The 25,591-nt window shown below is 39.4% G+C and overlaps 1 protein-coding gene across 11 annotated transcripts in view; it reads right to left on the bottom strand.

Annotated features, from left to right (window-relative positions):
- VEPH1 (ventricular zone expressed PH domain containing 1) overlaps positions 1-25,591 on the bottom strand; it is a 254,356-nt gene that overhangs the window by 33,964 nt on the left and 194,801 nt on the right. For all 11 annotated transcript variants that reach the window (XR_004285805.1, XM_032343551.1, XM_032343560.1 and 8 more), the window contains one exon: positions 236-353. Coding sequence is in view for 10 of the 11 variants with exons in the window: in XM_032343551.1 (XP_032199442.1) it covers positions 236-353 (118 nt within the window). In the remaining variant the exon portion in view is untranslated. The remainder of the gene's footprint in view (positions 1-235; positions 354-25,591) is intronic.

Below are 25,591 nucleotides of genomic sequence, written 5' to 3'. Positions count from 1 at the left end.
CTTGCTTATTTCTGGCTTATGTTTCTCCCCGTTTCCACATCTTCCCTTTCTCTCACTCCCACTTTGGTGAGATGCCTTTCTCAGCACAAGACAGAGGCGATCAGGCCTCCCTGTGTATTATTACAACACAGGATGTGAGACGAAGGCCAACGAGAAATGCAGGGCTCAGAGGTCCCTGTGAATCCCAGGGGCACGAGGGATTCTGAGCAGCAAGTGGACAGGAGAGGTCTCTCACCGGTCGCTTTCTCGGGATTGTTGCACATGAAGCATTGCCACGCTCCTGCCGCTTCGCTGAAGCCAAATACATCAAAGAATCTCACTTCTTCCAGATGGAGTTGTACCTGGTCCAGATCCTGTTCCAGGAACACAAAGCACAAAGATCCCATAAGCTGATCTGCCTGCTACGTAGCATTCTGGGACGGAAAGAAGGGACATGGGAGTAGGGTGGCCAGTACTCAGACTTGGTGCTAAGGACAAGGAGGGAGCAGTGAGAAAACCTCTACTGGCCCATCCTGCATGACCACAGCCATCTCAAGCCCCTCCAAGGGAGTTCTCTCAATGCGGAGGGCAGTGAGCTTGGGCCCCAGGGTTGGGGGTGAGGCCTGAAGTGGCCCAGCATTTTCTTGCATCTAATGCCTGCCCCAGACATTAGAGGGGTAAAAGGGAAGGGTAGCCATGTGGCACTGTGGTTGAAGGGATGCTACGGGGGAGTTGGTCTTTCATGTACAGTTTGTGTAAAGTTGAGAATCGAGTATCCGTATCAAAAAATTATTTTTGTTAGGCTGGCTTTGCAGGGGGCTGATGGGAAATGTGTGGGAGAAGGCTTAATCCCTCAGCCCTTGGCTCTGGCACTGTTTCAGTTCTACCTTTTATCGTAAGATTATATGCAAATCTTGCATTATATTCCATGATATGGCTGTATTAATTTTAATGGAAAATAATGTCTTAAGTTACTTATCAGTAAATTAATTAATTTTCCCCCTCCCAATAGCTGAGTTGAATTGATGCACCAAGAAGACTGTCCTTGTCTTATGTGCCCCGTGGCATTGTGCCAATGCATTCCTGCTTAAGAGGCAGAGGAGAGAGGTTCCGTTACACTGTAAATGGATGGAATACGATTAGCCTAACCAAATTAAATAGCTCTACTGTCCTCCTGAGGCTTTCCTATTATGTAAATGACTTGTAGCCTCTGCTACAGGGTGGTCAGAACCGTACTCTTAAAAGCTTGCTTTCCTAAGAGGGATTTAATGTCTTTGCCAGCTCGCCTTACACGTGCCCAGTTGACGGACGTGTTTGTCCTCTGTTGAGCTGAGATTTTATTCCCTTTCCTCTGGTCCACATGCTGTGATCTTCTACCCAGAGTAACAGCGTAAGCCCAAAAGCTCCAGGGATGGAGCACTGTGTGAGCTGCTTCTGATGGATCTAAAATAGAGAATGGACAAGTGGCTTCCTAGTTTCTGCTCCAAAGTTCCTGTTTCCCAGGTCTGCATTTCTTGACAGAGGTGATAAATATGCCAAACTCTAAGCTCCTTGGGAGAATGAACATCCACTTTGTTCAAAGTTATAGTCCCAGAACCTAGTCCAGCATCAGGAATGGATTTACAGCAACAGCTTGCAAGCCCAATGTAAAGTTTTCCAATGACCTACGTGAAAGTATTATAAACATTTAAAGGGGATTATTTAAGAGCACATTTATATTCACTGGAACATAAACACAATGAAGGCACGGATTTTCTCTGTTATAATGGCTATTATGATCTCAGCACTAAAAATGCCTATCACATAAGCAAGCATTAAATAAATATTTGTAGAATAATGAAAGGCATAAACTGGGACTAGAAATAAATACTTTTCAGCACTCTTTATTAAGACCATTATGGCTTGTGTTCTGGGACTGGACATCTTGAAGGCTCAACATGCTGAATACAGCATTTTAAATTCTAAAGTTTAATACTTTTTTTTTTTTTTTTTTAAATCATGTTCCCAAGATAAAGACTGAAGAAGCACCTGGGAGTTTTGCAGGTTTCAAAGGATGAAATCTATATTAAAATTTATGGGGGAAAAGCAGATGTTCATAAATATCAGTTTCAAAACTGCTAAGTCTCTGAAGTCTATGCTTGGCCATAGGCATGCAGATCACTTCTCTATTTCTCACACAACTAGGGATCAATTTCTCATTCACCACAAACACCACTAACAAACAAAGTACTTAAAATACGTAAGGGTTCCTTTATTTTTCCTGTTCTGAGACCAGAAATGTCCCAGGTTGTTGCTTATAATCCACACTTGTCTTGGCAAAAAGTTACTTGAAAAGTTTAGGACAGATGGTGAGCTACATCCCAGTATTCAAGCGCTTGAAGTCAAAAGCAGGCTTACTTCAGAGGATTAGGTGTTGTGCGAAGGGAATTGACTGAAGAAGGTGGATGGTAATTCTATGAACTGTTGAAATCAGCTGTAACAGCCAACTTTGGATACAAACAGATGAAATACATGTAGTTCCAAATATTGTTGGAAAATCACAGCAGAATCAATCACAAAATAAGCAAACAAAACCCGTCAACCAGTAATACCTAAGTTTTTGGAGCTTTGGTTTCCTGACTGTGCTTGATGTCATTATTTCTCTCTCTTACTTATCTTCTTTACCCTTCTGGGTCCTATAGCGTCCCAGGACTTGCCCAAGATCGCTTTTATGGCTCTTTTTTTTTAATACAAGGGAACTAAAATTGTTTTGTTAAAAGAATTATAAGCTTCTTTTAAAACAACTAGATTCCAGAAGAACAATAAAAAAGCATTCATATCTAAGTATAGTCCCTTTCTGAGTATTCTAGTTTATTGCAATTATGGTGGACAGACCCTAGTGTGACCCCCCTCCATCGCCCCCTATAATTCCCCTCTCCTGGTATTCATCCCCTCATCTAATCCCTTTCCCTCGTGTGGAAGAGACCTATGACTTGCTTCTGAGAAAATGGCAAAGATGGTAAGATACCAATCCAATGTTTACATTATTATGTGTACACACACATGCACCACATACACTGCTCACATATGCATATGTACCACACACACACACACAGACACACACACACACACACACACACACACCCCTATCTTGTTAGCAGATGCAATTGGGAGACTCTTCTGCTAGCCTTGAGGAAGCAAGCTGCCATGTTGTGAAACACCTGTGGAGAGTTACACCTGGCAGGTAAGTGTGGGTTTCCTCTAGGACATAAAGGCTGCCTTCAGCCAATATCAGTACAAGCCCCAGGTCTTTATAGTCTTACCACCCCAAATAAATAGTAACTGCTAACAACCTAAGAACTTTTGGAAGTAGACCCTTCCCACTCAAATCTCCAAATGAGACCATAGCCAAACCAATATCTGGTTTTTGCAGCCTAGGGAGACCTTGAACAGAAGACCCGGTTAAGTCACAAGCAGATTCTTGAGCCAAGGAAACTGTGAGATAACAGATATTGTTTTAAGTTGCTAGGTTTTGGTAATTTGTTATGCAGCATTAAGAATCAATACTGAGGAGGAAGAGGAGTCAAGATGGCAGAGAAGTAACAGGCTAAGACTGCATCAGGTAGCAGGAGATCAGCTAGATATCTTATCAATCCATTGTGAACACCTACAAATCCAACAGGAGACCGAAGAGAGGAACAGCAACAATTCTAGAAACAGAAAATCAACCACTTTCTGAAAGGTAGGACTGGTGGAGAAGTGAATCCAAAGCGACGGGAAGATAGACCGCAGGGGGTGAGGGGGACCGGCTCCCGGCAAGCGGTGGAACAACGGAGCACAAAATCAGGACTTTTAAAAAAGTTTGCTCCACTGAGGGACATTGCTCCAGAGGCTAAACTGGGGTGAAGCCCATGCGGGGTCAGCATGGCCCCCGGTCTCGCAGGGTCACAGAAGGATTGGGGGTGTCTGAGTGTTACAGAGCTCACAGGTATTAGAGTGGGGAATCTGGCTACAGAGACAGAGCTGAGGAGTGAGCTCTCAGCTCGGGGTTACCTTGAACCAGTCACAGGCTCAGTGAGCTCAGAGCGCAGTTGGAGGCCAGGGAGATAGGAGTGATTGGGCGCTCTTCTCTGAGGGCGCACTGAGGAGTGGGGCCTCAAGCTCTTGTCTCCTCCAGGCCGCAGATTGGGAGGCCGCCATTTTCATTCCCGTCCTCCAGAACTCTATGGAAAGCTCAGGGAACAAAAGCTCCCGAAAGCGAACCGGGAGCAGATTAGTTAGCCTGGCCCTGGGTAAGGGCAGTGCAAGTCTGCCTGGGGCAAAGACACTTGAGAATCACTACAAAAGGTGCCTCCCCCAGAAGATCAACAAGAAATCCAGCCAGGACCAAGTTCGCGTACCAAGGAGAACAGCAGAATTCCAGAGGAGGAGAAAGCAAAACATGGAATTCATGGCTTTCTCCCCATGATTCCTTAGTCTTGCAGTTAATTTAATTTTTTTTAATTTTATTTTTTTCTTCTTCTAAATTTTTAAAAAATTTTACGCTTTCCTCTTTTAACGTTTTTTAAACTAGTTTATCTTAACAATACATTTCATTAAAAAAATAATCTTTTTTGAACTTTCATTATTTTTTTTGAACTTTCATTATTATAGTCATATTTTATCCTTCATTGTATCTAACTTTATTTTTTATATACACGTAGGGTTTTTTCTTCTAAAAAATTTAGGGAACAACTTCTTCTAATAGATCAAAATATGCCCTAAATCTAGCTCTGGGCTTGTTCTAGTCTCCAGCCCGAGCAAAATCTCTCCACTTTCTTTTTCTTTATTCTCCCAACCAAATTACTTTATCAACTCCTTTTTTAGAAATATAAAAAAATTTTTTTTTCATCTTTATAGGCATTTTCCATCCCTTCATTGTGTTTACCCTTATATATGTTTTTCATTCTTTAAAATTTTGGGAGGTAGTTTCTTCTAAGAGACCAAAATACTCCCAAAATTAAGTGGGTGACCCTGTTCTAGTTGCCAGTCTAATATATATATATATATATATATATATATATATATATATATATATATATATATATTTCTTTTTAATATTTTTTAAAATTTGTTTTCTTTTTTCTAAAATTTTTTTTCCTGAACTTCTTTTCATCCCCTTTCTCCCACCCATGATTTGGGGCCTCTTCTGATTTGGTTAAAGCACATTTTACTGGGGTCTTTGCCACCCTTTTCGTATTTTATTTGCTCCTTCATATATTCTTATCTGGACAAAATGACAAGGCAGAAAAACTAACCACAAAGAAAAGAACAAGAGGCAATACTGAAGGCTAGGAATCTAATCAATATGGACATTGGTAATATGTCAGATCTAGAGTTCAGAATAACGATTTTCAAGGTTCTAGCCAGGCTCGAAAAAGGCATGGAAGATATTAGAGAAACCCTCTCTGGAGAGATAAAAGCCCTTTCTGGATAAATAAAAGAACTAAAATCTAACCAAGTTGAAATCAAAAAAGCTATTAATGAGGCGCAATAAAAAATGGAGGCTCTTACTGCTAGGATAAATGAGGCAGAAGAAAGAATTAGTGATATAGAAGACTAAATGACAGAGAATAAAGAAGCTGAGCAAAAGAGAGACAAACAAATATTGGACCACAAGGGGAGAATTTGAGAGATAAGTGACACCACAAGACGAAACAACATTAGAATAATTGGGGTTCCAGAAGAAGAAGAGAGAGGGGAGCAGAAGGTATATTGGAGAGAATTATTATAGAGAATTCCCCAAATATGGCAAAGGGAACAAGCATCAAAATCCAGGAGGTGCAGAGAACCCCCCTCAAAATCAGCAAGTATAGGTCCACACCGTGTCGCCTAATAGTAAAATTTACAACTCTTAGCAACAAAGAGAAAATCCTGAAAGCAGCCTGGGAAAAGAAGTCTGTAACATACAATGGTAAAAATATTAGATTGGCAGTGGACTTATCCACAGAGACCTGGCAGGCCAGAAAGAACTGGCATGATATATTCAGAGCACTAAACGAGAAAAACAAGCAGCCAAGAATAGTATATCCAGCTAGGCTATCATTGAAAATAGAAGGAGAGATAAAAAGCTTCCAGGACAAACAAAAACTGAAAGAATTTGCAAACACCAAACCAGCTTTACAGGAAATATTGAAAGGGGTCCTCTAAGCAAAGAGAGACCCTAAAAGTAGTAGATCAGAAAGGAACAGACTGTATACAGTAACAGTCACCTTATAGGCAATACAGTGGCACTAAACTCATATCTCTCAATAGTTACCCTAAATGTTAATGGGCTAAATGCCCCAATCAAGAGACACAGGGTATCAGAATGGATAAAAAAACAAAACCCATCAATAAGCTGCCTACAATAAACTCATTTTATACCCAAAGACACCTCCAGATTTAAAGTAAGGGGGTGGAGAACAATTTACCATGCTAATGGATATCAGAAGGCTGGGGTGGCAATCCTTATATCAGATCAATTAGACTTTAAGCCAAAGACTATAACAAGAGATGAGGAAGGATACTATTATCATACTCAAATTGTCTGTCCAACAAGATCTAACAATTTTAAATATCTATGCCCCTAAAATGGGTGCAGCCAACTATATAAACCAGTTAATAACAAAATCAAAGAAACACATCGACAATAATACAATAATAGTAGGGGACTTTAACACCCCCCCTCACTGAAAAGGACAGATCATCCAAGCAAAAGATCAACAAGGAAATAAAGGCCTTAAATGACACACTGGACCAGATGGACATCACAGATATATTCAGAACATTTCATCCCAAAGCAACAGAATACACATTCTTCTCTAGTGCACATGGAACATTCTCCAGAATAGATCACATCCTGGGTCATAAATCAGGTCTCAATTGGTATCAAAAGACTGGGAAAATTCCCTGCATATTTTAAGACCACAATGCTCTGAAGCAAAAACTCAATCACAGGAGGAAATTTGGAAAGAACCCAAATACATAGAGACTAAACAGAATCCTTCTAAAGAATGAATGGGTCAACCAAGAAATTAAGGAAGAATTGAAAAAATTCATGGAAACAAATGATAACGAAAACACAACTGTTCAAAATCTGTGGGACACATCAAAGACAGTCCTGAGAGGAAAATATATAGTGGTACAAGCCTTTCTCAAGAAACAAGAAAGGTCTCAGATACACAACCTAACCCTACACCTAAAGGAGCTAGAGAAAGAACAGCAAAGAACACCTAAACCCAGCAGGAGAAGAGAAATCATAATGATCAGAGAAGAAATCAATGAAATAGAAACAAACAAACAAACAAAAAACCAATAGAACAAATCAACAAAACTAGGAGCTGGTTCTTTGAAAGAATTAATAAGATTGATAAATCCCTGGCCAGACTTATCAAAAAGAAAAGAGAAAGGAACCAAATAAATAAAATCATGAATGAAAGAGGAGAGATCACAACCAACACCAAAAAAAAAAAAAAACCACAAACAATTATAAGAACATATTATGAACAACTCTGTGGCAACAAATTTGACAAACAAAGAAATGGATGCATTCCTGGAGATGTATAAACTACCACAACTGAACCAGGAAGAAATAGAAAACCTGAACAGACCTATAACCATAAGGAGATTGAAACAGTCATCAAAAATCTCCAAACAAACAAAAGCCCAGGGCCAGACGGCTTCCCAGGGGAATTCTACCAAACATTTAAAGAAGATCTAATTCCTATTCTCCTGAAACTGTTCCAAAAAACAGAAATGGAAGGAAAACTTCCAAACAAACTCATTTGATGAGGCCAGCATCACCTAATCCCAAAATCCCAAACCCAGACAAGGATCCCATCAAAAAAGAGAATTACAGACCAATATCCTTGATGAACACAGATGCAAAAATTCTCACCAAAATTCTACCCAATAGGATCCAACAGTACATTAAAAAGATTATTCACCACGACCAAGTGGGATTTATTCCAGGACTGCAAGTTTGGTTCAACATCCGCAAATCAATCAATGTGATACAACACATTAATGAAAGAAAGAACAAGAACCATACGATACTCTCAAAGCATTTGACAAAGTACAGCATCCCTTCCTGATCAAAACTCTTCAAAGTATAGGGATAGAGGGCACATACCTCAATATCATCAAAGCCATCTATGAAAACCCCACTGCAAATATCATTTTCAATGGAGAAAAACTGAAAGCTTTTCCGCTAAGGTCAGGAACACGGCAGGGATGTCCATTATCACCACTGCTATTCAACATAGTACTAGAAGTCCTAGCCTCAGCAATCAGGTAACAAAAAGAAAGGCATCCAAATCGGCAAAGAAGAAGTCAAACTATCACTCTTTGCAGATGATATGATACTATATGTGGAAAACCCAAAAGGCTCCACTCCAAAACTGCTAGAACTTGTACAGGAATTCAGTAAAGTGTCAGGATATAAAATCAATGCACAGAAATCAGTTGCATTTCTTTACACCAAAAACAAGGCAGAAGAAAGAGAAATGAAGGAGTCAATCTCATTTACAGTTGCACCCAAAACCATAAGATACCTAGGAATAAACCTAACCAAAGAGGCAAAGAATCTACACTCAGAAAACTATAAAGTACTCGTGAAAGAAATTGAGGAAGACACAAGGAAATGGAAAAATGCCCCATGCTCTTGGATTGGAAGAATAAATATTGTGAAAATGTCTATGCTACCTAAAGTAATCTACACATTTAATGCAATCCCTATCAAAATCCCATCCATTTTTTTCAAAGAAATGGAACAAATAATCCTAAAATTTACGTGGAACCAGAAAAGACCTCGAGTAGCCAAAGGAATATTGAAAAAGAAAGTCAAAGTTGGTGGCATCACAATTCTGGACTTCAAGCTCTATTACAAAGCTGTCATCATCAAGACAGTATGGTACTGGCACAAAAGCAGACACATAGATCAATGGAACAGAATAGAGAGCCCAGAAATAGACCCTCAACTCTATGGTCAACTCATCTTTGACAAAGCAGAAAAGAATGTCCAATGGAAAAAAGACAGTCTGTTCAACAAATTGTGTTGGGGAAAATTGGACAGCCACATGCAGAAAAGTGAAATTGGACCATTTCCTTACACCACACACGAAAATAGACTCAAAATGGATGAAGGACCTCAATGTGAGAAGGGAATCCACCAAAATCCTTGAGGAGAACACAGGGAGCAACCTCTTTGACCTCAGCCACAGCAACTTCTTGGGAACATCGCCAAAGCAAGGGAAGCAAGGGCAAAAATGAACTATTGGGATTTCATCAAGATCAAAAGCTTTTGCACAGCAAAGGAAACAGTTAACTGACAGAATGGGAGAAGATATTTGTAAATAGCATATCAGCTAAAGGGCTAGTATCCAAAATCTATAAGGAGCTTAGCAAACTCAACACCCAAAGAACAAATAATCCAATCAAGAAATGAGCAGAGGACATGAACAGACATTTCTGCAAAGAAGACATCCAGATGGCCAACAGACACATGAAAAAGTGCTCCACATCACTCGGCATCAGAGAAATACAAATCAAAACTACAATAACATACCACCTCACACCAGTCAGAATGGCTAAAATTAATAAGTCAGGAAATGATAAATGCTGGCGAGGATGCAGAGAAAGGAGAACCCTCCTACACTGTTGGTGGGAATGCAAGCTGGTGCAACCACTCTGAAAACAGCATGGAGGTTCCTCAAAAAGTTGAAAATAGAGCTACCCTATGCCCCAACAATCGCACTACTGAATATTTACCCTAAAGATACAAACGTAGTGATTCGAAGGGGCACATGCACCCGAATGTTAATAGTAGCAATGTCCACAATAGCCAAACTATGGAAAGAATCTAGATGTCCATCAACTGATGAATGGATAAAGAAGATGTGGTATATATATGCAATGGAATACTATGCAGCCAGCAAAAGAAATGAATTCTTGCCATTTGCAATGACATGGATGGAACTGGAGGATATTATGCTTAGTGAAATAAGTCAATCGGAGAAAGACAACTATCATATGATCTCGCTGTATGAGGAAGTGGAGATGTAATGTTGGGGGTCTGGGGGGTAGGAAAAGAATAAATGAAACAAGATGGGATTGGGAGGGAGACAAACCATAAGTGACTCTTAATCTCACAAAACAAATGGGGTTGCTGGGGGTAGGGGGGCCGGGAGAGGGAGGTGGTGTTATAGACATTGGGGAGGGTATGTGCTATGGTGAGTGCTGTGAAGTGTGTAAACCTTGCAATTCACAGACCTGTACCCCTGGGGATAAAAATACATTATATGTTCATTAAAAAATTAAAAAAATTTAATTAAAAAAATTAAAAAAAAAAAGGAATCAATACTGAGGGGTGCCTGGGTGGCTCAGTGGGTTAAGCCTCTGCCTTCGGCTCAGGTCATGATCTCGGGGTCCTGGGATTGAACCCCGCATCGGGCTCTTACTCAGTGGGGAGCCTGCTTCCCCCTCTCTCTCTGCCTGCCTGTCTGCCTAGTTGTGATCTCTCTCTCTCTCTCTCTGTCAAATAAATAAATAAAATCTTAAAAAAAAAAAGAATCAATACTGACATCATGCCATAAAGAAAGAAAGGTGACAGAGACCCTGTTGGCCAATTCTTGGTGAAAATGAAAGGGGTCACATTCTTCTGAGAAAACTCTAAATCAGGCCTCAATAAAAAGAAGAACATGGTGAGAAAGATATATAACCATAATAAAGATATGCTAAGACAGATTTTCCTGATAAACACCATATGATTCAAAAGGGGTAGAAGTCCTTGGAGGAAAAATGCTGTTTTTAAACAGCTGATGAAATGAACATTTCTCCAGTTTTTTTTTTTTTAAGTCATTAATGGGAATAGGAATTTGCAGAACTATATAAAAAATCTCTTGCAAAGCCTCTTAGGAGAAAAATAAGCCAGATAGCATGGGAAGATGAGAGGATATTTACAACATTATTTCATGACAGTGACAGCATGAGTCAATGATGTGGATTCCGTGAAAGTGAAAAGTGACCTCTGGATCTTATAAAGTGGTCGATGTACTGTGAGAGGGTATGGGAAAGCAATTTTCCAGAAATCAGTGAAAGCATACATCTGGAAGAACTTTAGGTTCTGGTACATTTAAATTCTGTTTAAAGCTATTTTTGCACAGATACAAAACATAGGATTGTCTCATGTGCTCTGTTTGCCTATGGTTAATAGGATCAACTCTAGGCATATATTTCAAGTATGTTTTAAAAAATGTAAACAATAGTTTTTTTTCTTTTTTAACGATCTCCAATATTTGCATATAATAGGAGGGCTTTATGACTTTATGGGTATTTCTAGTGCACAAATTCTAACTCTATGGAGTCCAGGGTGTGCAATAAACTCATTGAAGGAAAAAAAAATTAATGAGGCATCCTTTTACCATTTATCTCTGTATTATTTATATTGTCCTACATTGTGCAAGCATAGTGTCTTATAAGAAACATACTGTATGATGAATAAACCAGCAAAAGAAACTCTGAAGAATATTTATGCTATAATTTAGTTTTTAAATTTATTTCAATTTCTGAAAAAATATTACTATTGAATTTAACTTACAGCAATTAGTATTTATAGCACCTGTGTCAAGAACCAAGGATAAATGGAAGAAGGAGACATCATCCTACATTCCAGAATGTAAACAGTAATGCACTGGGTCCATAGTGTTCCTCACAGAGGAAAGCTGGAATACATCTTTGTGTTTAGTTGTGGTCATTATTAAGCCTCTTCTGGTATGACTCTTTTGGCTCTCAACTGGATTAAAGCCCCTCAGCAAGAAAACTTATTTATTTATTATTTTTGTAGCTTCCGAAAGTACTAAGTATAGCGCTTTGCTCATATGAGATGTTCAGTGAATCTTTTATAAATTTTCGCTAATTGAGGCATAAAGATTTTACCTGCAATTTATATCAACAGTAGCATTTAGGGTTTTTTTCTTTTTTTTTTTTTTAAGTAGGCTCCATGTCCAGCATGGAGCCCAGTGCAGGGCTTGAACTCACCACGCCTGAGATTAAGACCTGAGCTGAAATCAATAATTAAATGCCTTTTTTTTTTTTTTTAAGAGATTTTATTTATTTATTTATCAGGAAGAGAGAGCACACAAGCAGGCAGAGAGACAAAGGTGGAGAGAGGCTCCCTGCCGAGCGAGGAACCTGATGCGGAACTAGATCCCAGGACCCTGGGATCATGACCTGAGCCGAAGACAGAGGCTTAACCCACTGAGCCACCCAGATGTCCCTAATTGAATGCTTAACTGACTCAGCCACCTAGGCATCTCAGCATTTCAGTTTTTAATTTTCTCATCAATTATGCCCACTAAGCCCTTTCAGAACATTTTTATTAAAAAAAAAATACACTTACATTTCTATGTGTATTATAGGAATTCATTTTATAAAACAAATTGCTGGGGGGCGCCTGGGTGGCTCAGTGGGTTAAAGCCTCTGCCTTCGGCTCAGGTCATGATCCCAGGGTCCTGGGATCAAGCCCCGCATTGGGCTCTCTGCTCAGCGGGGAGCCTGCTTCCTCCTCCCTCTCTCTGCCTGCCTCTCTGCCTACTTGTGATCTCTATCTGTCAAGTAAAAATAAATAAAATTAAAAAAAAAAAAAACCGAGTTGCTGGTATAAAATGTTAATCACTGAAGAGTGCTTGTCTAAATCCTTCAATATAGCATGCTGCCTGCTTGTTCTCAGCTTTTCCAAATCACCAGTTCTCAGAAGGTGTCGGTATCCAGAATCCCAGGGAAACTTGTTACAAATAACAAACACAGGTTCCATCCCTGGAAACTTAAACCAATCAGCCGGTGATTGTGCCTGGGAATCTGCATTTCTAAACAAATTCTCAGGTTATTCTGATGTGCAAGGACTGGCAGTTAATCCTACATCCTTGAAAACAGATGAAGATGACTGATTTGTTTCTATTAATTGGCAACCAAGGAATTTTTTCATCCTTATGTACATATGTTCAGACTTCTCCACAATAGTTTGGTTTAAATGACAACATACACAATCTGGTTGCAAGAGTAAAAATTCCCTTCTTGAAGATCAGAGACATTATTATTCCAACTTGTGCAACTTGGAAGGAAGAAAGGAGGCGTGAAAATTGAAGTTGTTGGGGCTTATTTGAAAGTTGGCAGAAATGCTGGGATGTGTGGGGAAGGGGCGAGCAACAGGTGGGAGACAGACTCTGAGCAGAGGCCATGAGGGTGCTGCCCCAGAGGAATGCACAGTGTGATCCAGTGTTCACTGGATGTCACAAGTGAGCTCTGTTCCATTGTTTATCCTTTTTCTATCCCAGATTAATAAGGGAACTCTAAGTACACATGGGTATATGAGGTCAATGTGGCCAGTTTCTTACCATCACTATAGATCATGAAACAAACTTGACTTTCATCTTATCCTTTGAGTACCCACGTGATGGGAAGAACTGAATCGTTTCTTGGCAAGTCATGGTGATTTTAACCATGGGTCTGGCTCCAAGTGGCTGGTTTGATTCATTTCACAGAGAGGCTCTGAAGAACTTTTCCATGTAAGAACCAACAAATATGATAGAATATTTGATTCGATTAAAAAAGTCAAAGTTTTTTCACTTGCCTAAGGATCATAAAAAAATAATGTGATTATAAAATGTTGGCAGTAAATATTACAAGTGTTTAAATAAAGAGGTTTTTGTAAAAGCTAATGTAAGTGTATAAGTTGAGTGGAAAATTGGGTGAAGCTTTATACGTGTTTGATAAATTCATAATGACTTCTTTTTGGTTTCTTTAGGAACCAAATTTATTCTAAAATTGACTCCATTAAAGCCAGCAAAGTATTTTTTTTTATGATTTTATTTATTTATTTGACAGAGAGAGAGATCACAAGTAGGCAGAGAAGCAGGCAGAGAGAGAGAGAGGGAGAAGCAGGCTCCCCTCCAAGCAGAGAGCCCGACGTGAGGCTCGATCCCAGGACCCCGGGATCATGACCTGAGCTGAAGGCAAAGGCCTCAACCCACTGAGCCACCCAGGCGCCCCTTCCCGCCTCCAGCTAAGTATTTTTAATCAGAGTGGAAGCAAAGGCAAAAGATTACCAATGTTCAAAATGTCAAGAAAATTAGACATTTCTACAGTGGTGGTAGCAGTAAAATGTAATCACTGGAACTGTTGGCATGACAGCCAGCTTTCTCATGGGATCTCCTTTCACACTGGAAAGCAAAGAATTGTAGTATTTTTTTTCCCCCATCCTAACTGATGCTTGCCATCTGCCTGTAACAACGATATATTGATCATCTCACACCACAATGTCCAGTAGTCCCCCCTTATCTGTGGTTCCACTCTCCACAGCTTCAGTTCCCCACTGTTAACCCCACTCTGGAAACAATGATCCTCCTTCTACATCAGAGGTCAGTAGTAGCCCAGTGGTCCTCCACCACACTGCGTGTGTCCTTCACCTGACTTCGTCTCATTCACTACACATCATTACAAGAAGAACAGTGAGTACAGCATGTTAAGATATTCCGAGAGACCTCATTCACATAGGTTTTATTATAGGACATCGTTATGCCATTTTATTTCGTGATTAGTTTTTATTGTTAATCTCTTTCTGTGCCTAATGGTATGTATGCATAGGAAAAAAGCATAGTCCATATTTCGTTCAGTACTATCCATGGTTTCAGGCATCCACTGGGGTTCTTGGAACATATCCCCGAGGATAAAGCGGTGTGGGAGACTACTGTATTACTGCATGATACAAGACCACCGAGGGTGCTGATAGGGAGCAAGCTCAGTGAAAGGGCTTTCTTTTTCTTCTCTGGAAATCAATTAGTGAGATAGCCATACTCTTCAGCCATGTAGGTTATTTTGTTTGGGGTGAGGTCCTTCTCTTATTTTTCTCTAGTTATCCCTAATACCACTCTCATTCCCAGATGCTCCTCCTACCTCTCCTTTATATAAGCTCTTGTTCTTTTGGGTTTGATCTATTTCTTTGAACATGTCTTGATTCTCAAAAAATATGGAGCAATGTTTAGTGTATTTTTCATTTTCACAAATGATGTTCCGCCATGGACCACATTCTATTTCTTGCTTGTGTCTCTCAAGCTCTGCACATGGCCTTGTGTGTGTACTTGGTTTGTTGCCATCACTGCTACAGAGTGATTCATAGTGCACATCCGACACCGCCACATTTTACTTCACCATTTCCCCAGCCCCCATCTTTGCATCTACACAAACCATGCAACAATGAGTATCCTCATACATTTCCCTTTGTGATGAGTAAGAATTTTTTCTGGGAAAATCATTCAGAAGTGGAACTGCTGCATCACAAAGTGTGTTTAGGGCTGTAGAGAAAATATTTTTTTATGTTTCTCCATAGACTTTCTGGACAAATTTTACTAAAACTTGGGACTCGGGCTAAAAGAACAAACTTGACAAGTTGATTTATGCCTAATTAGAAACTGAGAGACAATCTAGAGAGATTTATCTTCCCAGAAATATGTGTTTACATCTCAAGGTGGAGATGAGACCCAGCATTTGGAGACATCTTTGAGCTGTCAACCTGGAGACACTGGTCTTATACTCCCCTTGGAGAGATTTATTTATATCTCACAAGGTAGAAGAACCCAGAATCCTTCCCAAAGACCAACATCTTTTCTCCCCTTCTTTCAGATGAATGGGGCTGCTGGCCTTCCGCTATGTAAGTATCCAGATCCATATTTTCAGGGTTCTTTTGCCTATAGTACAGACCCTTGTATGTGTACGATGACACCGGGCTCTCATTGTGTGTCCCAGGGTTAATAACTGAAGCAAAGGAGAGCTGGTGAGGTTATTGGCTGTAAGTTATCTGCTCTGCTCCAGAAATCTTGTTTGCACAAGACATTAAAAATTAAACATTATGCATATCTTTAACTTCACTAAGTTCTGTTAAATTACTTTCCAGAATGATCCAATTTACATTCCCACCAGCACAGAATGAAGAATTCCTTTTGTGCTTCACAATGGAAGGCCTTTCTGGGCTCTGAAACTTCTGGAAGGATTACTATCTAACAGTCCTTTCTTATATCTGAGCTAGGCCATGCATTTGGTGACCACTGTCATTGGTCTGATTGCATCGGGGACTGGCAGTTGTCTCCAGTGACTCCTTAAACCAGGGGGACAATCAACCACATTTATATGGCAAACATTGCATTTTTCTTCATCTTTATTGCTTTTCACTATCATAAGAAGCATTCCAGGTTCTGGGAATCAGACTACCCTTTCTAGGTGCAATTATTTTAATACATTAGTACACATCAACATTTGGCTGGTCTAGTTTTATTTAATAAATATCATTTTGTTAGTGTGTTTACTACTTGGAATAAAATAAAAAGGGAATAAAACTGACTCTGCTGTGGATGTGAGGAGAAGGCTTTGCTTTCCACCATGTGGGAATTTCAAATGTCTCCACTTAGTTATTCAAAGGCCAGAGCACAGCATTAAGCACTGATGAAGAGATCAAGGCAGATATGATGTTGCATTATCCATAGAGAATGGATAAAGTAAACTCTTGTCTATTTACACAATGGAAAACTTTGTAGATACTAAAACGAATGAGCTAGATCCACATGTGTGAACAGATAGATACATTTTTAAAACATATTGGTAAGCAGAGAAAGGATATTGCAAAAGATATGTGCAATATGATAACACATATATAGAAGTTTAAAACAACAGTACCAAAATATCCATGGAAATAATATGCACCAACCTCCAGAGAGTATTTGCAACAGTTTCTTTCTTTTTGTCAAGGGGAATATTTGAAGTAAATATGGAAGAAATGTAAACATCTCTTCTGTCTTGTGGTGGGAATGGGCATCATTTTTCTGCACTTTTCTGAATTTATGAGCTATTCATAATTTAATAAACAATAAAAGTGAGGCAGAGGACACAGTTCAATGAAGCAGAAACTGGCCGGGGTTATGATCTGTCGGAAGAAAGGTTCTGCAGTTGGTGGGGGGGGCGGGGGGAGCTTCCTTAGTACACCTCAACTCCCTCATAGGGAAGTCCCCTTATTTTGCCTGTGTGAGGCTGGCCTTGGTGGTGAAGATCAGTAAAGGACCATAACTTTTTCCTGATTTTTGCATTTTATTCCATGTGCATTTAGTCTTGTTGGGGGAGAGGCTCCACATTAAAGCTTCTTTTAATCTGGCTCTTTGAACTCAGACATAAAGAGATAAACAGGAAATGCAAAGTGTCTGATTTGAAAGTTTGATATCACATTGTTTTGTTTTAGAAAACAAAACAAAGCAAACCTAAAGCTCGCTAACCCCAGCTTCCACCATAGGGAAATGTTATGGAATGGCTTAAGTGATGCAAGTGATACTTAGAAATAAGGGTATTGTTTTGTTTTATTGTTTTTTGTTTTTGTTTTGCTGGAGAGTAGTATGGCAGAAAGAAGGAAGGTTTTGGAACCAGAAGATGTGAGTTTGAGTCCTGCCACTGTCATTCACTAGCAGGTCTTGGGAAATAATTTCTTGGTGCTTTCAATGCACTTCTCCATCTGTAAAATGACTGTGATCCCTAAGCTGTCTCCTGCAGAGACTTGCCGCTTCAAATAAGTTCATGGATAATTGCACCACTTTGTACACTGTAGAGAAATAATACAAAGTAGTGATAACAATGATGATTTGAACAAAACGAGATAAGAAGCTATTTTCATGCATATAAAATACAGGGTTTTTGTCTCTTAGCTAGATAAATACGTAAATATTTCTGAAATGAATGGTTTGTTTAAGAATCACTGATGTTAGGCGCCTGAGAAACATATTTTGTTTTCTAAAAGCAAGTAACATACTTATCTGTCTTTGTTAGTTTGTTGTCAAACCTCAGAATATTGGACGTAATAAGATGCAAACATAGAAGGATGTAATGCAACGCGAATACTTGAAAGGGGAGTAATGCCATGTGTATGTTTGATGGGGCTGTAATGAGATGTGCAAACAGAAATGCACATAGAAATGTGCATGGGCAATAGTGTAATGAGATGCATACACGGAGGGCTGTAATGATAAAGCATTTGGGGGCATGTAATGTGATTTATAAATGGAAGCATTAAATGGGAAGGGTGGAAAGGGCAGGTCGTGATAAGAAGCAGAGGGAAAGAATGCAGTGCTATGCATGAATGGAGGAGCTAATAATATGTGCACGGTGAGGATGTAACGAGATAAAAATGGGATGGCATAATGAGGTTCACAGATGGAGGCATGTAATGAGCTGTGCAGAAAGGAAGGAATCATGACAAGCATAAAAGGAAGGATTTACTACTATGAATAAAGAAATGGGCATAAGAAGATGCGAGCATTGAAAGGAAGAGCAAAAAAAAAGGAGGGGGACATTGGTAAGGGGATGGGAAATAACAAGGTGGGCAAATGGAGCATGCTAATGAGATGCTGAAATTGAAGGATGCAATGAGGTGTGCCCATGTGGGCATGATTAGACACATAGATAGGCCTATAATGAGGTACCTGGGCCCTGATCAGACATAGGCCACAGCGTTCAGTTCTTATGAAGTAGGTGAAGATGGAAAATATTCAGAGCAGGGCCATAAAGATACCTAAATTGTTACAAATCCCAAAAAGAGAAAACTAAACAGGTGATTTCACCACAGCCACAAAATTTATGAAGCAGTGGTTTTATAGTTGCTGTTTATGGGGGACTCACTCTGTGCCAGCTGCTCTTCTGGGTGTTTAACGAAATGTATCACCTCGTACTACCTTCCTAGCAACACCATCGGGCAGGTGGATCTGTTCCCAGTTTATAGATGAAGCAGTTAAGTTTCAGTGAGGTTAACCAACTTGCCCAGATTCCCAGAATGTGTTGGTGGTAGAGGTGTGACTCAAGCCAGGTCAACTGGATTCCAGTTGCTTTTGACTCTTTCACTATTTCACTTATTTCCATAAGACTGGTCCCTGGGAGATCTTGTGTAAGACTGGTCCTTGGGAGATCTTGTGTAAGACTGGTCCCTGGGAGATCTTGTGTGGGAGTTGCAGGCCCACTCCGCTCCCGCCCCTGCCTTCAAGATTACCATTTGCAAAATCCATAGAGGTCCCCAAAATTTGCATTTAAACAAGGTCTGCTGAGACTCTCACTTGTGCTAGGATCTGGGAACTACTCTGCAGCCCTCCCACTCAGGTGTTCTAATGTTTCCCATCAAGGCTGGTGAAAGATCATGAAGAAAGGGGCTTACACTCAGCATGAACAATTTGGGTTGGCTACAAGGGTGACTAAGAAGGAGTTATCAAAGCCTGGAGAGGTGCTAAATGATTCTGTTGGCTGTAGTTAGCAAAAGAATTTTTAAAAAGGCCCCTTCCCCTCAGAATGGTCTTCAATAAGAACCCCAAATCGTAGTGAGGATAGTAGAACAATACAATAATGTATTGAAAATAAGTAGACTTTAGAAAATACTTGTATACTGAATTGAAAAAAAAATAAAGGTTACTCCATAATCCCTAAAGGAAAGAGGGTAATTTGGTAATGTGTCCCCAGAGATCTAATCTACATGCAACATACAGGATCTTAAAGAAAAAGACAAGTAGTGACACTGTTCTCTTTCTTGATTTATTTATTATGAGATATCTAAATTGCTATGATTTTTTAGATTTAAAAAAAAAAACCCAGAATCTATATTTTGAAATGAGTGTTAAACTTGGATGTCTACTCACACTTCAGTGACATGGTCTCTGCTCAAACCATTTTTAGAAGTCTCTTGCAGGACTGTTCTCTAGAGTATATGCATTAGGCACGTGCGAAAAAAGTTTCATTACTTGAGTAAAACCCAGCTTTTAACTATTATTTGGTTTGAGTCATCTCCTTTTATAATAGATCTGGGCCTACATAAGTTTTCTAACTGTTGTGAAAATCAGTCTCACTCTCAAAAGATGAAACCTTGGTCATTCATTTTGTTGAAGCTGTCTTGCAGAGGAAGCATAATAATATGATACTAGTTACACTTGACTGAGCTCTTAACCGTGGGCCAGTTGTTGGTCCAAGGATTTTACATGTATTATGTGTTCTAAACCCCCCAACATGCTTGCCAAGTGTTTCCTGCACTCTACAGGTAGAGAAGAATAAATACAGAGGACTTAAAGATCTGGGTCTGTGTGCAATCACAGTAAGTGCAGGTCAGCATTCAAACACAGAGCCTGGGTTTCTATCATGCTTCCACTTTGCTTGAAATAAAGTGCTATTTATTATCATAGTTTAGTGCCCATGGTTTGTATGCATTCACACAATATCCTTGATAGCACTGAGAGCGGAAAAGATACTATTTTACTCATGGGCTGATTAAGAACCCAAACCACTATTGGGTTGGAATAGACATTTTGGAGGAACTACGTACCTCTGTTCCCCCAGGAATAGAGTTATTTTGTTAACTATTTGCTAAAGTTCTTTTAATTTCCTTGACCGATGCAGAACATCTGGCTGACTGTGAAGGAATGTTCACTGCAGTAGTAAAATTGACATGCTTCATTATAGGACAGTTTGGCTTGTGAAAAACGGAGGAAATACAATACATGTGATCAACCAGGTTTTAAACTAAACTGAGAAAGTATTCCTTCTGCCAATTTTAATTTCTTTAAAAAAAAGTTTATGTACAACACAAGCATAATAAGTGTGGTTGGTAGTTAGGGAGATATTAATTAGTGTATATTAATTAACCAAGTGTAAGGATAACAATTTTCTAGTTTTTAAATAGTGAATCAAACAGTCACTTAGGTTCATTGTGTTTGTGAAGTCATGTGTGATCACTTAGTATGAGCTGAGTGTATGGAATTGTTTAAATGAGGGGCCCTACAGATTATTATGATGTATAGCTGTTAAGGGGGGGAAAAAAGAATCTGAACAAAGGTAGAGGCAGTTTTTAGGGAGGCAAAGTTGAGAATCTGGCTGGACTTCCAAACTCTCTGGTCCTAAGGCATCAATAAAAGTCCTGCTTATACAAGTCTCCAGAGGATGTGTCTGTTCTCAAGGACTCTTTTCACCTTGGAACCTGTCCTCTTATGTTAATCATGTTAATCCCTGATGAACTATAATGTGGTTCTGGTGGGGGGGGATTGTAGGTATCCGGACAGCACATAAACTGTGACAAAATTCATCTTGTGCTGAAGCTAACACTCTCCCAGTGTTCCCCAGCATCGCAAGTCTCACACACATAGCAAGGTACACCCTTGGTCACAGTCACGGCCAGCCGCATCTTGCCTAGTGGCTATGGGCTGTCTGCGTTAGCTTTGGTCAGCGTGTGACGAATGGGCTTGTGCCCTTGTTTCCAAGGTGAGTGGTAGAGCATAGGTTGGGGCTGAGAAGAGAAGCTGAGGGTTCTTGTGAAAAGAAGTTCAACATAAATCCATTCTCTTCTTCATTCAGAAAATAACTTCTTTCTGGGATCTAAAGACCATCTTTCTGTTTCTCAAATTGGGTTTCCTATGTTTTCTTTTGGTCTTTCAAGGTTTTTCTTTTGGTCTGCCCCTTGACCCTCTTATCTTCTCAAACACAGATCTCCCCTACCTATCCTGAAATCTTTCACCATTTAATTACCACCCAACCAAAAGACAAAAGCTCAAGCTTGAATGAATTCCATTATAGCACCTAAACAGCTAATCACTACTGGAGAAAATCAAAATTCCGTTTTACTCTAAGTCTGTTATCTCAGATCCCAAATGGCTGTTTCTCATTGCCTTAAAGTCCTGCTATATTTCTCTAGTAAGTTCATAGTTCATTTTTCTGAGAATTTCATTTTAGACTTTCTTTCCTCAAACCTCCTACATTCTATCCCTCCTCCCCAAATCATACTTTCAGATGATGGCCTCACCTCTTATTTCACTGAAAAAGATGAAAAGCCATGAAACAGCACTCATTCATCTTTCCCCCAACAACTCTACGTCTTGATCTGGGTCTGTGTGCAATCACTTTTTCTCATCTGTTCACCATCCTCACCCTCTCTGTTGTGTCATCCCAACACTTGCAAACATGCGCAGGGGGCTCCCATTCTAAAGCATGGCCATACTTCCTCCAAGACGGAACCCATTCAGCACCAACCTCTGCACCAGATCTCTACAGATGCTGTCTCCTTGCTCATTCTCTCCTCATTCCTTTGGCTATTTCATTTTGAACCCTCTCCTTTAAAGCATCACTAAAGCTGCCTTTTCTAAGTTGCGTGGTCGGATGGGCACCCTTCTGTACTTTGCTGCCTTGGCGTGGCTGCCAAATCCCGTTCACCTCTGTTCTCTCCCTTTCTTGGACTCTCTTGAGATGGGTGACTTTCATACTTTCTGGCTCTTTTTGTCTTCCGGCTGCTCTCCGAACTCACCTCTGTACTGGGTGCTTTGGCTCTCTAGACTATCTTCTCAGATTACTTTCATCTTCACATGGTTTTCACCACCTCTGTGCCAAGAGTGCCCTTGTCTGTGGCCTAAACCACAAATAAGTCTACTAGACAATTACACTGGCACAACCCACAGGCATTTTAAATTTAAGATATTCAAAAGTCTCCCTCACCCTTACACTCTTTCAGTTAGCTTGCTATGTCTCTTTTACCTCCAAAATTTATATTGAATGTGTCATTCATTTCCATCTCTACCAGGACCATTCTAGCTCAAACTACTTTCCTCTCTCATCCGGGTGAGCAAAAATCTTCACGGTCTCTCTGATTCTCCTTTTGCCCCTTTCTGATCTAGCTTCTACATAGTGTACTGTGTGATCATTTCAAAATAGGCTTGGTAATAATGCCTGCTGCTCAAAACTCTTCAGTGACCTCCCATAGACTACAAGAAAATCTAAGCTCCTTGCCATGGTTTACAAGGTTTACATGGCTTACATGGCTTACAAGGCAGAGGTAAATTACCCCAGACCAACTCTTCTTTTAGTTCCCTGGGCTCTACCCTGATTCTTCTCCTTCTTGGAACACTGTGGAAGGGGAGAGAGTTCATTCCTGGGGTGGTATGACCATCCCCAGTACTGGAGGGGGAGGACAATATTAGAACTCTAACTTTTGTTTACTTTTCATTATCATCCTTTAAGATTTCTATTTTTGAAATTTTCATAATAAAAATGATGAGTGTAATAATACATGTGTATTATTTATAAGTAAATAAATATAAACATGGAGGGTGCTTGCTCAAATTATTTTTTTGATGGGATGTGTTATTTAAATTTAAAGGAGAATGCTCTAATGCACCACGGTTTTGACGGTTTTGCCTTTCTCTTTTCTCTTCTCATTCTTCTTTTTTTAAAATAATCTGTTATTTTTGTTTTTGTAATTTGCCTTTGTGCAAATTATTCTTTTTGCCAGGAAAACTAACCTGACATGAGGTCAGAGAAGACTCTGACCACCCAACATACACTGCTGTTCTTCATCGCTTCCTCCAGGCCTTTTATTTTTTTTACAGGCTCTTTCAGTGGGGCATTGTGCCTTTCTTTACTTGCAGATTGCTTGTCTCCTTGGGGCAGAGAATGATTATTTATGTCTGGCCTCTGCACAGAGGTTGGCATAAAGCAGGCATTTGCCAAAAGTGTTTGTAACTTAATGAATGAACTTAGGGTTCCATTCACCAGGACTTCACTGTGATTTTGTTGTTGTTGTTTCTTCCATGTTACTGCTCACGTCATCCTCCTTATATGAAGCCCTGTCCCTCTTTCATTTAGAAGCCCAGACTCTATTTTAATACCTAACTTCCTTCCAGCCAGCTCTCTCCCAGTCAGGAGTGTCCCAGACATTTGCATCTGCATCTACAGTCCACCCTCAATCTGCCCTCTCAACCCCCTTGTCTTCGGCTTCCTATTATGAATGACATTCTCCTGGAGTTTACTTATTAATCACTAGATTTTATTCAGACCTTCTTTTCATTCTTGACCTCACCTTTGCTTCTTAGATAATGCCTATCAGATTTTCCTGGTTCTCAGTTTACAGCCTAAAACTCCCTACCCTAATCTCAGCTTTTGAAATCAACAAACCCAATACCTGTTTATCCCATTCTCACCTAGCTTGCTCTGAAAGGGAGGGCTCAACAAAACTAATGTCTCTCCAACACCAGGGTTCACCCTGCTCTCCCTGGAGGCTAACCTACATCACTTGTCACTTACATCACACAGGAAGACTTAAATTTCTCTTAAGAATGTGGATAGTTACAGCTTATATAGAATAGACCCACTCCTTACTTAATGCATTTATTTCCTCGAGCACGATATTAACACTGCAACTCAACACATTACATCTAAGTCTCGGGGAGCATCAGAAGGTCTCCTTTTCATTATATCCAGAACTGGTGCTTCACTTTTATTTATGCTTTGACACTACAGCCAATTATCCTGGGAACTGTCAAGTGTGTTTGTAACAGTGTGGACTGAAAACAAACCTCCAAATGTTAGCCAGATGGGGCATATTTTATTTCAGCAGTAAATTAAATTTTTTCTTTTTTGTCTCCATAATGGTCAGTTTTGAGACTTCTTTTCTATGGCTTATGGAACTTCTCCATGCTTTGGGAACTGGAACATGTGTGTCAATAAAGGAGATTTCTCTCTCAAATTCCAGTCCTTTAGCAATCCCCAATCAACTTTGTCAACTGTCTGTTCCTCTGATAATCAGAGCACCATTCCCTTTAAAGGGCTGGGCCACACATGCACTGGAATGAAATTATTAATGGTATCTCTGGTTGCTCCCAGAGGCCATCCTTCTCATTTCCTAAGTAAATTAATGGATTTTCTGCCCTTTTTCTAAAATCTTTATTTTATAATGGAAATCAATGAACTTAAAATGGATTTTTCTTTAAGTAAACTGCTCCTTTACATTTACTTACATACAGCAATGTAACTAAAATAGTACATCTGTAATATCTGTTATTCCTTGATTATAAAAGAAACCATACTTCTAACATAAAATTTCAAAAATGCTAATTCCATCAACCAGAGCTAACTATTGCTAATATTTTTTGTATTTCCTTTTGGTTGTTTTAATGGAATCCTCCAAATAATCCTCTTTATATAAATAATTTTGTATCTTGCAATGTGGCAAATGATGTGACTAAACATTTCTTATAAACATGATTTTGCATGTTTTCTTGATATTCTTCCATATGGATGGAAAGTATATACGTGCACACTTTCATTCTCCCGTCTTGAGACATTTAGGCTAGTTACAAAAAACTCCATAATATTTTTTGGTGTGCACACATGTGAAGTTTTGTACACATTTCAGATTATTTCTTTAGAATAGATTCCTAGAAATGGAATCACTGTGTTAAAGGATATGAACATTTTTAAGAGTCTATGCAGGTCATGCATTGCTAAATTGTTTTTTAAAAGTGTTGAAATAATTTACACTCCAACTAAAAATGTGTAAGAGTGTCTAAACTCCCTTGTTGTAGCCAGAACTGATCATTATCCTTCAAAAAATGGATTAAAAGGGTAATGTTACTGTTATTTTAAATTCAATTTTTGTATCTTTGACTATTAATGAAGAAGAATACTTTTTCTGAACTCAGTCACCTTTGAGTTATGTCCTTGACTCATTAATTATTGATTTGCATGAGCTTATGGTATCTTAAGGATATTAATTTTTGCCTTCATAATTATT

The sequence above is a fragment of the Mustela erminea genome, chromosome 1 (assembly GCF_009829155.1).
Source record: "Mustela erminea isolate mMusErm1 chromosome 1, mMusErm1.Pri, whole genome shotgun sequence".
Lineage (NCBI taxonomy): Eukaryota > Metazoa > Chordata > Mammalia > Carnivora > Mustelidae > Mustela > Mustela erminea.
This window is presented reverse-complemented; position numbering and strand designations above follow the sequence as displayed.